We start from the raw sequence: 15577 nt of genomic DNA on the forward strand, positions 1-15577 counted from the left end.
TTAATCTACAGAGACCCAAACAGGAAAATAGAGCAAGGTACACTACAGTATCTCCCATACTGCTGAAAATGACCCTAAAACGCTCCAGCTCTCCACTCCAGCATCATCAAAGAGAAGAAACCAGGAGTTATTGTATGTAAAACACACGGTGCAGCAGAGTAAATAAATCATGCTTCATTCTGCTCCCCTCAGCAGAACAACAGCACGCACTGCTCGGCCGCATCCACACGGGTAACCACGCAATGAAAAAGTAATGCCGATTAAAGACATGCAGATAACTCATAGCTGCTGTCGAGGTGTCGGCGTGGATTTAGCACAAACTGCCACATCATTATCTGTCAGACAAAAAAAAGACAATGTGCAATAAAGCCTGTGACAAATGCTTTCTGCACTGTTCTCACAGTGGAGGACAATGAAAGCACATCCCCAAACACGCTCCCCCGCATCACCTCGCATCCCCCCGCATCACGAGACCTCGAGAGGAGACGGAGAGCACGCCGATGCTCCTGGCCATTTAGAAAGCATGGGACGACAGAGGGGGAGGAGGAGCGGGAGGAGGAGGGAGGGTTGTTGCTCGCATGCGTCCCGCTGAGCCGTCTCCAGATGAGTAGTTCAACAAGCTCGATACGACAACGGGCCTCTGTTCGCTCGCTGCTCAACACAGCCCTCAGCTACGAAGACGAACTTCTGCTGAAGCACAAACATTTCAGGGGAGGTTCTGCAGAGCTGCAGGAAATCAACCTGAGTTTTAAATGATTACGGATGGAAGATGCAGCATCATCGGCTGTGAGTTTGATGTTGTCCTTTAGAGGCCTTTAAGGCAGCATTACCAGTAAGTGATAAAATGCCAGAACTTATTTAAAAATTAATTATTTTACTTGTTTTGTCATCACAGTCAAATTCCCAGATTGTATCCTCATTTGGGGATATTGGGGTATTTGTTTTAAAGTATCAGTATTTTGGTTTGCTGCCCAGTTTCCACCTACTTATTTTGTCTCTGCTGCTTACATACACCAAGAGAGAAAATATTATCCACTCTGAAAGCAAAGACTGTAACTTTTGTTTACAAAGATTTTCTTGAGTTCACTTCATTTAAGATGTCAAAATAAAGCTGAACGGGACCACAGGCGGGAATCAGCGCACATATCTCCCAGTTAGGTAACAGATAATTTATTTAAAGCTAGTTATTTATCCCGAGCTAAGGGAGCTTACACAGAAATATCTCTCTGTGTGATAACTTTAGCTATCAAAGTTTGTGTTCTAGTTGGATTTTTCTAGCAGGACTGCGCGTTCTTTAATTGAGCAGAAAGTGAGGTTTAGCTATTAGGTACAGTTCATAAATAGGAAAGCAGCCCGTCCGATGGGCTGAACTCAACTTGCTGTATGTTTAATGTCTGGTTGTGCTGCTGCAGGAGCTGCCATTGTCATACTGTCTTTTCACATGAATTAAATATTGTTGAGCAAGTGCAGGAGTCATATACAGTATCCAACTTTTTTCACTTCCTGACACACTTTTTCCACACTGACCGGACTCCAGCAGCAGCTCGTCACTGCTGCGCTCATCCAGCTTCCCGGTTTATTTCCTCCTGCATACAGTATCAGTACAAGCCTTACTAAACATTCCTCTGTTTCACATGCTTTTACTCTGTAATCTCTCATCCAGCCTTTGAAAGCCACATGACTTATTCATGCTGATGGATTTTCCCTGTATACAGCCTGATCCGTCTTTTCCCACAGTCAGCTCTTACTGGATGTGACTGGTGGTCCTACGACACGCTGCTACATGCCTGAGTCATGGCACTGCCACTGCTACCTGTCCAGCAGCCATGATATCATGTCTCTGTAACAGTGCCGCTGTTGGCTTTCCTCCACGTCTTCAGTCTGAGATGAATTATCTGAGCTTCTGCACCTACTAAACCTCAGATTAGTGCACGTTAGAGGCTGTCAAACCAAACAGCATGTGGACACATAAAGATTAAAGGGGAACTCCATGAAAGTCTGTTTACAGGTGTTGGAGAAAACTATTGCAAATGTGAAAAAATGCAACAAAAAAAAAAAGCCCTTTGTGGCTTGAAATGCGACAAACTACCTTAAGTGACATCACTTGAGTCAGCTGAGGCTAAAGACTACAAGTGTGAAAATGTCAAAAATCTGGGAGCGTGGACATGGAAAGAAGTGAGACCTCTCCAGCCGCCTACGTTAGCCACTGCTAGCACACAGCAACACACCTGAACACACCTCCAGCCACACTGTTGGCAGTTGAGTTGAATTATGGATAATGTAGGCTTCTTTTGACGAGAAAGATCAATGAGAGGAATAAAGACGATGTCTCTGGGTGTGTTCCAATGACTTTTAAATGCAAGTGTGCAAAAAAAAAAGTGCAATGCAAAATCAGTTTAGTGCTCTTTTTTAAGATGCACATGACCTGCAAAAGGCTCACAGAGCATATTTACACAGTAATGTCAGGGTCAAACTCATGCATTTTTTAAGTGTAAACAGGTGAAGATTAAGGGCCCAAAGATCTGAAGGGGAAGGTGTGCATGTTAAAGGTCAACATATCACAAAAAAAAGAAAACTAGACAAGATGGAACAGCAGCGGAAACACTCATCAGCAATGAGTTTGTCAGTTTCCAATAAAGACATAAGAGAACAGACGAACGGTTGAAATCAATGCATGCAAATCAGCCTGCCTTTCAGTTATTGTTGTTCTGTCCAACTTGATTCTCCTGCAGGCTCAACCAGATCTCCCTAATAATCAGTAAATAAAAAGTAAATAAAATGTCACGAAATGCAATTGGCGGATCGATACGCTTGGCTCCGAACAGCCTCTCCTCAAAAGTTTGCCGCTTCATGTATCAGTTGCCCCTGCAGCCTTCAAAATCCATCGATACTTGAAATCTAGCAGAGGCAGAAAAAAGCATGTTTCCCCTCTCTGTTCCTGCATCGTCTCCTCCATTTTCTTCCTCTCACTAATGCACTCCTGTCATCGGGGAGTTGGATAGCATGGTGCAAGCTAACAAAAATCCACAGTGACGGCAAACCTCTCTTAAAACCTTAATAACACAGGCCGGGGAAAGTTAAACCACCAGAGAAAATGATTATTTTTTAACACCGCAGATGCAGTCGTTGAGGAAAAAAAGGAGGTTAGGATCAAAACACAGGAATACTTTGTTCTTAGGAACAGTTTTGTGAAGGTTAAGGGCCGAATAGAGAAGAGGTGAAATGGAAAACTTAGGTTATTTTAAAGAAAATTGAGCACGTAAGAGCGCAGAACACGAGCCAGCAATGAACGCCGTTGGAGGGAAAAACATCACAACCTTTTTAGGAGTTTCCCAATGAATTATTCAAAGCCAAGTCAGTGAACAATTGGGGCAGAGCCACAGCTTCCTGAAAATAAATAAATTACTACCATATACATTTAATAAAAGGGCAACGGCTATGAAAGCTCAGACTTTTTGCTGCTGCCACCTTTCTCCACTTCTCAGATCAGGATGACAAACTAAGCTCACACTCCCATCACAGCCCAGCCTCCCTGCGATCCGTCCTGGCCTGAACACAAACACAAGTTGGGGAAGGGAGGGGCGTGATTGGAAAAGTGTTACCTCTCTCGTGTGTGAGGCGGGAGAGGACGGACCTCTCAAACACACACAGATGCACAAACACACACAGCTCTTCCGTCGGGACCCCTGTACCTTGCAGCTGCCTGAAGCGTCCGTCCAGGATGGAGTTGAAGCAGATGTTGGAGGTGCTGTAACTCAGCCAGCGCGCCCGCTTCATACTTTTAGCAGAGGAGGAAGAGGAGGAGGAGAGGAGGGCGGGGGGAGGGTGAGGGTGAGAGGCCCGCTGACGTCTGGGGGTGCAGGAGGAGGACGAGGAGGAGGACGAAGAGAAGGGGGAGAGTCCCGCGGGCGCCACGGTGAGCGGGATGTGCAGGAGGGTGCCGTTCTTCTCCGGGTGGTGTTCGGGCTCCTGCTGCTTCCCGCCGCTGCTCCCCCTCGCCCCCTTCCTGCTGTCAGGTCTCTGGGCCCGGTGGACCGCCGGGGTGCTCCTGCTCCGGCTGCTGCTCATGCCGACCCGGGCAGGGGCCTCCTTCTCCGCCGGGGCATAGGTGCGGCTGGCGGCCTCCTTGGTCCCCCCGCTGCTGCTCCGGATGGTTGTGGTCTCCCTGCTGCCGGCCTTCAGGCTGATCTTGACCTCTCGGAGCCGGGGCTGGCCTATAGGGCCAGCGCGCAGCAGGCAGGGGCTGCTCATCTTGACCCCCCAAACGACAACAACAACAACACACAGCCTGGAGCCGGCAGAGGAGCTTGGCACTCCACGTCTCTCCTCTTCTCTGTCTCTTGGCTCTCTGTCCTCCTTTCCAGATCCCTCTTGTGCTCACTCCTGCTCCCTCCCTCCCTCCCTCCCTCCCTCCTTCTTTCTTCCTCACTCTCTCCTCGCCGCTGCCGTGACGATGCTATGCCTCCGCTCTCAGGCGGCGCAAGAGCTCAGGCAGCCTTCAGAGTGAATTCTCCAGCCTCATCCATGCATACAATATGTTTCAATACATCCACATGCTCACACGACTCCCTCCCTCCACCCAGCTACTCCCACACGGTTGTGTCATCACTGAATGTGGAGTGCATGGATGGCACAGTTGTGGTTTCCAGTGCCAATAATCCAACATGGACCCGTCCATCTCAGAGGAATGTGTCTTTTTTTAGGTTTATGTTAGGAGCCTGGATATCCAGTACGTTCTGTGTGTGCATTGAAGACATGCCGGGTGCATATTTCTGAGTTCACGAGCTGTAAATCAGCAGTGGGTGTCATTCAGAGCCTCTCTCCTCACTTTCCTCCCTCTTTGTACCACTCTCTCTCTCTCTGACAGGAAACACTGATTGCATTACAGAAACATCAGTGCAGCAGCACTCTAACACAACATCACCAACACCCACACGGAAGCCTTGATCACTTAAAGAGACAGAAAGGAAAAGTGGTGAGAGCACAGCCCGATAAACATTTTGGCCACCCTGATGTGCTGCAGGCCTGGATATCAATATCAGTCCAGACCTAAATATGTGCTTAGCATCCAGTACTGGAAGCTAGCATCCACAACCGAGACTTAATTCATTTTTCATCCATTTTCTATACTAAACAAGTCAAATTTGTTCATGAAGCAGGTTTGAAAACAACCCATGTTGACCAAAGTGCTGCACCAAGCTGCTGCTGTAGCCAGAAGCCCAACGCCAGCTGCCCAGAGGGGCCTGGAGGTAGAGTAAGAGGTTAGGAGGTCTATTGGAGGGGCCCAGCCTGTTTAAGAACCCTAAAATCAATTCTTAAAACACTGGATCTCACTAAAGTCAACAACTGGGATGGTGGAGTGAGCTGTGGCAGTTACAAAAGCTGCCATGATTGGACGGTACAAGTCAGCTGGTAGCAACTGATGAATGAGCCAATGACTGTGAAGCGTGACTGATGCAGCTGATGCCAATCAATCGGTCGCTGAGTCTGTCTCTCAGACCGAGTCCAAACGGTTCCAACTAAAGAAGCAAAAGGCCTCACAAATATAGTTCATTTTTTAAAGGTAATGACCAAAAAAAGCTCAGTATTTAGCAGAAGCTCCTCAAACAGGAGTATATAATGTTTTTGTGGGGACTATTTTCAGCTGCGGATGAATCCACAGTTGCTGCTCTGGTGAGTATTTTCAGCAGCAGAAAGGTGAATCTGAGGTCAAATGAAGGTCACAGCGCCCAGATCGAATGCAAAGAAGAAACACGTCACCCAGCGCAACGGTGGAGCTCACTGATGTGTTTTTAGGACGACGACGGAGGCACAGAGGGAAAAGATGCATCCGGTTTTGGCTACACAGGCAACACTTGATGTGAGATCAATTAATTGTTGGTTTTGGTGTTTCCATGATTTGTCACCAACAATAAAAACAAATCGCTACCTACTTATTTATAGGCGACGTTCTTGTTTTGCTGCTTGTGTTTCGACATTTAATAAGTGCAAACTGTTGCTTCTTTTGCTAAATTAGGACCTGTGGAAAAACGTGTTTATATTTAACACTGTAAGGACGAAAAGGTTTTCAGAAGCTTCTAAACGATCCCGGCGCTAAGCAGAAGTTCCATCTCCACAGGGCTGAATTCATGTTTTACCAGCTTGCGGCTGACCTCTCTTGTGTCTCCGGCTTTACAGATATGAGCACGGTGTGACCCTGAACTCCCCTTTTGTGTTCCGCTTCCTTCCACCACAGAAACTCCGCTATTTTAAAACCCCTAGCAGCCGCCCCACAGGTGGGTCACAGCTCACCAGCTTAGCCAGAAATGCCAGAGATGTGTGCGAAGGGAGGCAGACGGGCAGGGCAGCTGTCCAGATCGGTCAGACGACGGACATTCTGGGAATGTGCAAGCTATCCCGGTTGCTCGCAGAGGGTGTGGAGCGGTGTCAGGGCTCAGCTGCCGGGGGTGTGTGACACCACGAGAAACACGCACACACAAACACACGCACGGCAGCACCTGCAGAGCTCGAGCTCCGAAGTTTGGGGTAAAATAATGAATCACCTGGAGTGTGATTCATTTTGAAGGTCAGTGACACATTCAGGCTCATTCGAACCTGCCAAAGTTAAACAGACCCCCGTTATAGCTCATCCTCTCTGCCCTTCCCGCACTCTTAAAGAGACACTGTCATCTCAAAAATCTGTCACATGAGAGCCTCAGAGAGGACACAGCCTGTTTACTATGCATGCGCTCACCTGCGAGGGCCTTGATGCGCGAGCGCTCAAACAGCCTGGCGGAGCTGTTGTCGTTGTCGAGCTCCTCCTCAGAGAGGTCGAAGCGGGTGTTGATGTGGCTGTACTGCTGCGTGATCTCAGCATTGTCAAAGTCCGTGGTGGAAGTCATGGCGGCAGCCAGCGTGGCGGGCGGGTGAGGGGACGGCGGCCGGCGTCCTCAGGTGGTCTGGGTGTGTCAGGAGGCGAGTGACGGGGACGGAACGGCAGGATGGAGCTCAGATTGCGGAGGTGGTCTGAAACAGGACGAAGGCAGAGAGCAGAGGTGTTAATGTGATTGTGAGGATTAACTGGGGTTCAGCACGGACTACACTGACAGTTCAGAAAAGTACATAACAGAAGATGATAAAGTGAACATTTGTCTGGCTTGTTCTTAAGTTACTGATAATCTGCTCATCCTTTTTGACATTTACTCAATGGAAAACAAATATGCCTGAAATCTGATGCTTCCAGCTGAGAATTTACTTTTATTTATTGTCCTACATTACAGTAAATTTGGGTTTTGGACTCTTGGTTGGAAAAAACAAAACATCTGATGACAGTACGTTGGCCTCAAGCACAAGTTTGAGTGTTTTCAGATGTTTTCTAGGCCAAACAATCAGTTACTCAATAAAACAGTTGGATTAATCAACAATAAAAGCACCGTGTCGCTGCAGTTTAGTTTGTGTTTTGGTGCTAAGTTTCAATTCATCAGTCCCGTTGGGGAGGAGCTGCATCCATACCTGCCCTGAGTGTAATTTTGGCCATTTGAAGACGTGTGTGTGATCTCTGACAGGTTGACTTTGGGACAGAAATCTCACCTGTCACAGCTTCCACTCTGGCCCCACAAGCTCTGGCGCCTGTCATAATCTCCATTTTGTGCATGTCACTGTGCTCAACTGCCTGCAGTGTGTCTGTGTATTCTTTGTGTGGAATGGCGGGTTGAAGGGTAACCGCTCAGATAGCTGTATCTGGCTAAAGCATAGCTCTCTTATCACGCTTCACAGGGGGAGGGCAACCCCTCCGAAACGCACAACATGACGAAGCCGCCTCCTTTTGAATGATGCAGCTCACGTAGTTTGAACTGCGAGCGTGTGCGTTTCCGTTGGCGGGTATTTGTGAGAAGAAGCGTGAAGTGAAGCGAGGAGGGGAACCCGGCTTGTGTCGGTGCTGTAGTACACGAAGAACAGAGACGTGTCCTCGTGTGGCACTGACTCAGAATGCATACACGTACTTTTGGAATATTTCAGAGACTGAAGTGACGACTTTAATGCTAAATTTGGAGACAAACAGTGCTCTTTAATTCCACTTTGTGTTTTAAATACATTTACTCAATTGCTGTACTTACACTTAGTGTAATCCTGCAATACTTGTGCATTGAGTACTTTTAATTTTACATTGTTAATATAATGTCATGGGCTTAAATTAGAAAGCAGCATAAAAATGCATAAAAAACACAAATACCTAAATACTGTACTTAAGTACAGTACTTGGGTAAAATCTAATTATTTATTTTGCATCACTGCTGACATGAATGCACAATGTGACCACAGAGGATGTTTGTGCGGTGCATCCAGAGAAGAGGCCCTCAGTGATGCACAATGATGGCATCCTACAGGTCTCCAGTATCAGTGCTCTGCAGGCGGCCGTTATCAGCCCGGGGACGCTCCACCCACCACCGGGGATCCCCTTATCACCTCACACACAACCTGGACGGGGCTACGGCACAACACGCTCCTGCCGCACAAACCCTCCTTACAAACGCCGTATCCACAAACTGTCAGCTGTGTACAAAACCTGTAAGACTCTAATCGCATCGCAGGGCCGACTGTTAGCTGGCAAACACGAACCGCAGCAAATTAAGCGTGTGAGCTGGGACTCACTCTGGGTGATGCTGCGCTAGGCTCGGTTTAGAGCTGTTTAATGGCAGGCTGGCCTTATAGACAGTCCTGACAGAGAGGTCACTGCCTGCCACAGCGAGTCAGCGTGTGTCAATAGTGAGGTGTCCTTGAGTGTCACAGGAGGTCACTCTGTCCGCTATAAGTTCCTGCAATGCAGGCAAAAGTCTAAAACCTCCAATAAGATGCAGTCACTGGGTAACGGTGTGAGGGCTTTCTTGCTAATGCATGATTTTGGAGTTTTGGCTGAAAAGTGGCTCATTACACTGTGACTGAACGCTCTAAAAGAGGACTGTCCACAGTCATTACTGAAAACTACTGTTTCCATTACAGCTGCAACTAACATCTGTTTCCATTATCCACTGATGCTCCCATTATTTCCACGATTACTCTTCTCATCAGTGAAATGACAGAAAACAAGACTGCAGCCATGCTAGCAGCTCTGAGAGGCTGCACTTCAGCACAACGATGATGCTAACGTACAACAGGTTTGCATGTTAAGATTCGCTAATCAGCACTCAATACAAATTACAGCTGAGACTGATGGGAATGCAGACATGTGATCATAAAGTATTGGACAAAGTGAAATTGAGCCATGAATGTTTGTACCAAATTTTGTGCCAGTCGACCCAGAAGTTGTTGAGATATTTCACAAGACGAGACGAAACGTTCAAGCTGATGCCACAAAAATTGGTGGGATTCATCCTCTGGGGACAATGAGTTTCATGACAACTGAATAGCTGTTGAGATATTTCAGCTGGAGCAACACGGCCGTACCCGAAGCTGCTAGCATGGCTAAGAAGGAAAGGACAAAAGCTAATTGCAAGATCCAAGATCTTAAAATGTACAACAACATGAAACAGAGAAAAGCAGCAAATATTCTGCATTTTTCCTTCATACATGACTTAAACAATTTATCAGTAAACCAGAATTGTTAGTAAGTAATTTTCCAGCAAACAACTTTTCTATTAATCAATAAAATAAGTGTTTTGGCTGTAGTTTAAATGTGTCCGACTTCGGCAAAGTTAACATCACTGACACACGAATGATGTAAGTCCTTTACAAGTCATATTATTAGAGTCACCATTGTGAGGTGTTTGGCATGAAGTTGATAGAAGTTGATATTTCACTATCATCAGCCTCGACTGATTAGACAAATGATATAATCCTCTGGCACCCTTTGTATCCCTACGTCGTCCTGAGCACATGGTGCAGTAAATATAGGATTTTTATAGCTGCACATCGTGAGCGAGTGCTGGATAATTTCTCAAAAGTCACAAAAATGTCGAGAGGGATGATTGAAATGTCAGCTGGAGTTTCTCCAGATATTCAAGTGCAGTTTGACCTCAGGAAAAAAAGGATTTAAAAAAAAAACCCCCTCATGTTGCATTACTGTAATGAAACCTGCGTTTTGATATCTGCTCATAAAGTTCTGGAAAAGGTGTGAATGAGATTTTCACTTTAGATCTGCTGAGTAAAAACAAAACAACTGCTTGTTTCTGAGGTGTGACACGACTTCTCCTTCCGCTGCTTGTGATTCTTTAATCGACTGCGCTCATTTCCCCTCCGTCGCCGGTCCTGCAAAACGACATCGTAAACAAATCTGCACAATGTAAACATCAAAGCAGCACCTGAGATGAATAACAACTCCGGCAACCACGCTGCCAGCTGTAAGTAAACTCCGTGCTGATGCACTCTGAGCAGCAGCAGCAGCAGCGCATTAGCTGGCAGGGAGTGAGGACATTATTCTGAGCTGTCAGATGGAGAGGATGAAATAAGAGACGGGTGTGGTCGAGATGTGTGACCTGCAGTGTGTGCGTGGAGCTGGAGCAGCAGCTGGACGGAGGAGAGGGAGGCCTGTGGTCCAGCAGAGAGTAAATCTGAGACATCAACACAAGGTGGACGGAGGGAGGCTGGTCATTGGACTGAGCGACCGCCAGAGTCTGCATCCTCCTCCTCCAACTGCCAATATCAACACCCAACTAACTACTACTGTGACACAGAGGGGAAAACATGGCGGAAGCACGAGCACATTCTGCTTCACATAGTCCATACTGTACATTGATCATGTACACATGAAGCGAGAACGGCTCCTTTGTTGTGGTCAGTGTTGTTTTGACTGCACCAATCCTGAGGCTGATCCTGTGAGAGCTTATGAGGAATCGATAGTAAACCGTTGGTGGAGTGAGTTTACACAAAAGAGGCCGCTCGTCCAGACCAGGGGACGCACTCGCACTTGTCCTTTTAAGGGGAATGAGGAGGGACGTCCTTCCTGCTCAGGGAGCATTATCTAAGGAGCCACCATGCTGTTCTGGATCATGCATGGAAAAACATCGTTGGGCGCTTCAGAGGGAGAGAACTTTGTGGAAAGCACTTTGGTTTAGTTTAACATTGTTTTATACAGTTTAACAATGTGACTGAGAACATTTAGTCAACTACTGCAGCACATTTGAGGTACCCTAACTGTCCATATTCTGCGACTTTATACGTCTACTCCACTACATTTCATAAAGAAATACTGTACTTTTTACTTAACGGCTACTCCACACATTAACATTTGAAATATAGAACATGATAAAACATGAAGCACTGCGATACAGTACTCCAAAAGAATATAAAAATACTTAAATAAGCTCCACTTTGAGCAGCTTCAACAGTAAAATGCTGCTTACATATTAATGCATCAATAATAATCAAAACAATCCAATAAAATATAACAGTATATTAACACTTGTTTTAAGTACTTTTACTGTATCTTATCAAACCGTGTACTTTGATTCAAGTGACAGTTTCTAAACAGGACATTTATGTGTATTTTTTACTGTAAAATAATTCCACTTTTACTAAAGTATTCATGTATTTATACTTTCTCTCTGTAGTTGAAAACTTTTTGAACGCGCAAACATGCGCCGTGACGTCACTTTGCGCACTTTCCGTGCGGCCTGCGCACAGTGGAAGATAACAAACTGATAACTCAGGCATTTACCAAGAATTACAGCAAACAAGCGACTGATTGTAACACTGAACCCTTGAATTAATGAGCGGTAAAGCTTTTGATGAACGACGCCATTATTTGAAACGGCTGCCTGGTCCAACAGGTGGTTTGGAGGAAACTTTTAACTCCCTCCAAACTGCGGCCAACAACCGCGCTCTAAATGGAATGAGACCACTCAGTGATCGATGGCAGACGCCGTTTGGCCACAGATCAATAACTTCATTAAACGGTGGCGCAACAGGCTCTGCCTTCAATCAACACTTACTTGCTTCTGGATGTCGTCCTGTCCGAAAGTGTTTATCTTCAGCCTTCTCCCTGCCAATAAACCAATTATAATCCCATTGAAGCAGCGGGGTCCTGGTCTGAGCGGACGGGGGTCTCCACGGCGCGAGGAGGGCACGGGGGACGAGGGAAAGGGGCTGTAGGCGCCGCGCGCTCCACGGTCATTCCCGAAAGCCAGCGACTGACCCACCCTGCCGGGTTAAAAATAAAGTGGGCGCATCCAGTACATGATCTGTGCGCGCAGGGGACGAACATTCCTGACAAGAGCTGGTGACTCTAAATGGCAGAGGCGCTTCTGAGCTCCCGTGCGCCCCCCTCGCTCCCCTCCGCTCCACCCCGCCCCGGCCGGGCTCTAATCGCGCACACAGCCTCCACCCGCCCACCCGCGCGCCCGCCCGCAGAGACCCTCTCAGAAATGTCACCTCTGCTGTCGCCTCTGCCTGCCAGTCAACATGCGGCGCGCAGGAGAGGGTCCGCACATGGAAACTGGCGCTGGAGAGCCTCGAATTACAGAGGAAGTCTGTAAATTAGAGAGAAGACACCTGTCAGATACTGCACGAGAGCAAAGGAACGAAGGACAAGTACTTCAATATTTCCATTTTATGCCACTTTAAACTTCAACTTTTCAGGCGGAAATGTTGGAGTTTTTACTCCACTTACTTATGATTTCAGTTTAAGATTTTATATTAAAAGAATTACATGATAAAAAAGAAATAATGGCTTTATTTATGTAACTGTTTAAGTCCCAGAGAGGTAAAATTAAAGAAACAAACATTTAAGTCCAAACAAGACCATCAACTTGTCTATTATAAATGTTTTAAATGGGCACATTGTTTAAACTCAATTTAACAATATTGCTGATACAACATCTGATTTAAATACCACAAATGGGACAGAAACTTTTTCCATAATGTATTTTGAGGACAATTAACATGTTTTTCTTTTTCCTCACAACAGCTTTTTCTTGTCAATTTAGGTAAAGACTAAATATCTGAGCAAGCTTGAATTTGTGTGTTACATCAGCACTAAAGACACACAGGCTCAACATCCAGGCCTGCTTAGACTCATCACTGCTGATATCAAATGACAGAATTTAAGGTTCTGATATACTGTTGACAATCCAGGATACTTCAAGACCAGTTCTTCACAGAAATGATTAAAAAAACAACAGATAAACAAGATTTCACTTCAAATTTGTGTATTTATAAAATAAAAAAAGGCCAAACACACAGGCCAGATGACATCTTATTAGCAACAGGAAGCAGGGTGTTTATAATAAAATACATACTGTCAAAACATAAATAACAAAGCTTTTTACACAATGAAACAAGCACCTAAAATACATCTAGACAACAAGAAAGCAGTACACAAAGCTGTCACTGTGTTCCCTCACTCTGTCTTCAGTCCTGTTGTCTGTTCTCTTTGGTTCCCCCGGGAACATCGTTAAAACAGCCCTGAACCTCAACTACTGGAAATAATATGGCTTCATATCCAGATACGGCCGACCGAGCTTTGACTGAGAACAGTCCCGCTTTTGATCAGCTTCTGCATAGTTTCAACACTGTACAAACAAACACAAAAAAGTCATTTTTACTGCGTAACATTAATAAATGCATCAACAGTTTTGCGCAAGAGGCCGTAAAACAGCCCCATGCTTCGCTCGTAAAAAAAAAAAAAAAAAAAAACAACTATAAAACACATTCAACAGCATTTCAAACACAAAATAAATAGGACAGACTTCAGAAACAGGTGAGAACAAAAGGCCTTAAAACTGAGCTTATGCAGATTTGGGGTACCATACCGTGTCAATATCTTACCGCTGCTTTAATCATGAACTAAAGGGAGGTCAGAGGTCAGAGGTCAGAGGTCAGGGTCAGCTGCAGAGACTCGTCCCTGCAGCTGCTGGGAGCTTCAGCTTCAAGGACACTTGACTACTTCGACTCGTTGTATCCAAGAAGTTCGACTTTCTCCACCTCCCTGTTCAGGTACAAACCTTTTTTTTTGTTTTGTTTTTTAGACAAAGTGCTGCTGAGGAGTTTCAAAATGTGCCTGCACAGACAAACAAAGAGGAACTAAATGACTCTGAGCTCTCCCTCAACGCCTTACTGTCCCAGAAACAGCTCAGGGGCTGTACGGGAACGACTGGGGTTGTGACGGGGGCTGCACCTGGACCCTCCCCGGGGTTATCAATGTTTACTTTAAAGGTTTAAAAAGTTGTCTTTTATTCTTTAACTGTTCATCTTACATCATTGCAAAGGAAAGCCGACATAAAATATTAATTTAGGACGGGGAAAACAATAAAAGACTACTCTACCCTCAACCTGTAGAAAAATGACTGTACCCTTCACCTTCTCTGACCCCCTCCCTAATATGTCTTATACAGTCCCTGACTAACATATATATACACATTCATACATATATTTACTCTTCACCTTATTGCTGAAAAACCATTGAGGGACATTAGAAGCTCTTTTTCTGCAGAAAAGGTCTCTGAGTGGTTAAAATACGCAGTGCCTGAGGACCTAACCAACGTACATGTACTCTAACAAATCAGGGCTAAACAGTATTTGCAAATATTTCCTTCATATTTAGATGTTTCTCATAAATAAACTCACCTTCAAGTAACTCTGTAAGCATGTGTCAGTCTTCCAGCTTTCATGTAATTGTCATATCTGATAAATCTTTGCCATCATCTACCTAAGCAGGCTAAAAAAGACGGCAAAAACTGCTTGATGCAGATCAGGAACAAAGTGACGCTGCCTTCTGTGTGTGGTCTTAATCTCAGGGGTGTTTACACGTCCTTGTCGCTGCAAAACTGGCTGCATCTATCTATCATAGACGGATAGAAAGTCAACACTGGTGACAACACACTTGCATACTAAACACGCATCAGATCGGCGTAACCTTGGATTATCTGTTGACCGGCTTTAAACTTCAATTCAAAGGTTCCCGAGCTGTGATATTGACCTTGTTAACTAACATATTTGGCAGTCCTCATTACGATATGATAGAAATCAATAGGCACCATATTTCTAACAGGCACTAAGGGAGCTAAATGGCTGATACTTATCGGGTTAGAATGGAATAATTAACCTCTTTCATCGAATGAATAAGTGGATAAGGTTAGGAAACTTTGCCGCCTCTGACCGTTCATTATGAAGCTCTTAACCTCAACGAAATTCACTAAATGTGCCGTGCCCAGTCGCTCACTCGGACTTCTAATCAATCTTTGGTAAAACAGGAGTATGATTGTTACAAGCACTCGTGTAAATCACAAATATAAAAATACAGTTTCAATATTTTATAAAAAATACCTTCATAGAAAAGAAGCTGCTTCAGCTTTGTAACTGGGAATCAATGTAACAGTGCTCTTACAACGCAAAGACAGTCAAGTAAATACATTTCAGGTGCAAATTCAAAAGACAGACTAACTCCAGGCTGGGTGCAGGTTAGTCTAAGTGCTCACTGCTAATGCGTCTTCATCCCGGGGATTTACGACGCGAGGAAAACCTCGAGATCGGCGATGACAGCTGCCTGTCGTCTGGAGACAGTGTTCAACAGGCGGTGGGGAAAAGACGGAGTTCCGACGTCCACCTGGAGGAAAACAAAAGGTAAGTAACATCCTTTATCCAATCATGTGTTCACAAAGTGGTG

At 45.4% G+C, this 15577-nt stretch overlaps 2 protein-coding genes across 3 annotated transcripts in view; both read right to left on the minus strand.

Annotated features, from left to right (window-relative positions):
- The window catches only part of sptb (spectrin, beta, erythrocytic), a 43126-nt gene extending 30906 nt beyond the window's left edge, over window positions 1-12220 (minus strand). The window contains exons 1-2 of one of the 2 annotated variants that reach the window (XM_076748728.1): window positions 11907-12220; window positions 6734-7005 (exon numbers count right to left, since the gene is read on the minus strand). In XM_076748728.1, coding sequence (XP_076604843.1) covers window positions 6734-6881 — 148 coding nt within the window. In that variant the 5' untranslated portion in view covers window positions 6882-7005; window positions 11907-12220. Of the gene's footprint in view, window positions 1-3692; window positions 4345-6733; window positions 7006-11906 lie in introns of those variants that run through there. The other variant, XM_076748727.1, reaches the window with a different exon arrangement.
- Window positions 12221-13042: 822 nt separating this feature from the next.
- The window catches only part of stard9 (StAR-related lipid transfer (START) domain containing 9), a 40322-nt gene continuing 37787 nt past the window's right edge, over window positions 13043-15577 (minus strand). The window contains exon 32 of the mRNA XM_076749116.1: window positions 13043-15517. Coding sequence (XP_076605231.1) covers window positions 15416-15517 — 102 coding nt within the window. The 3' untranslated portion in view covers window positions 13043-15415. The remainder of the gene's footprint in view (window positions 15518-15577) is intronic.

Source organism: Chaetodon auriga, chromosome 14, assembly GCF_051107435.1.
Source record: "Chaetodon auriga isolate fChaAug3 chromosome 14, fChaAug3.hap1, whole genome shotgun sequence".
NCBI classification, from domain to species: domain Eukaryota; kingdom Metazoa; phylum Chordata; class Actinopteri; order Chaetodontiformes; family Chaetodontidae; genus Chaetodon; species Chaetodon auriga.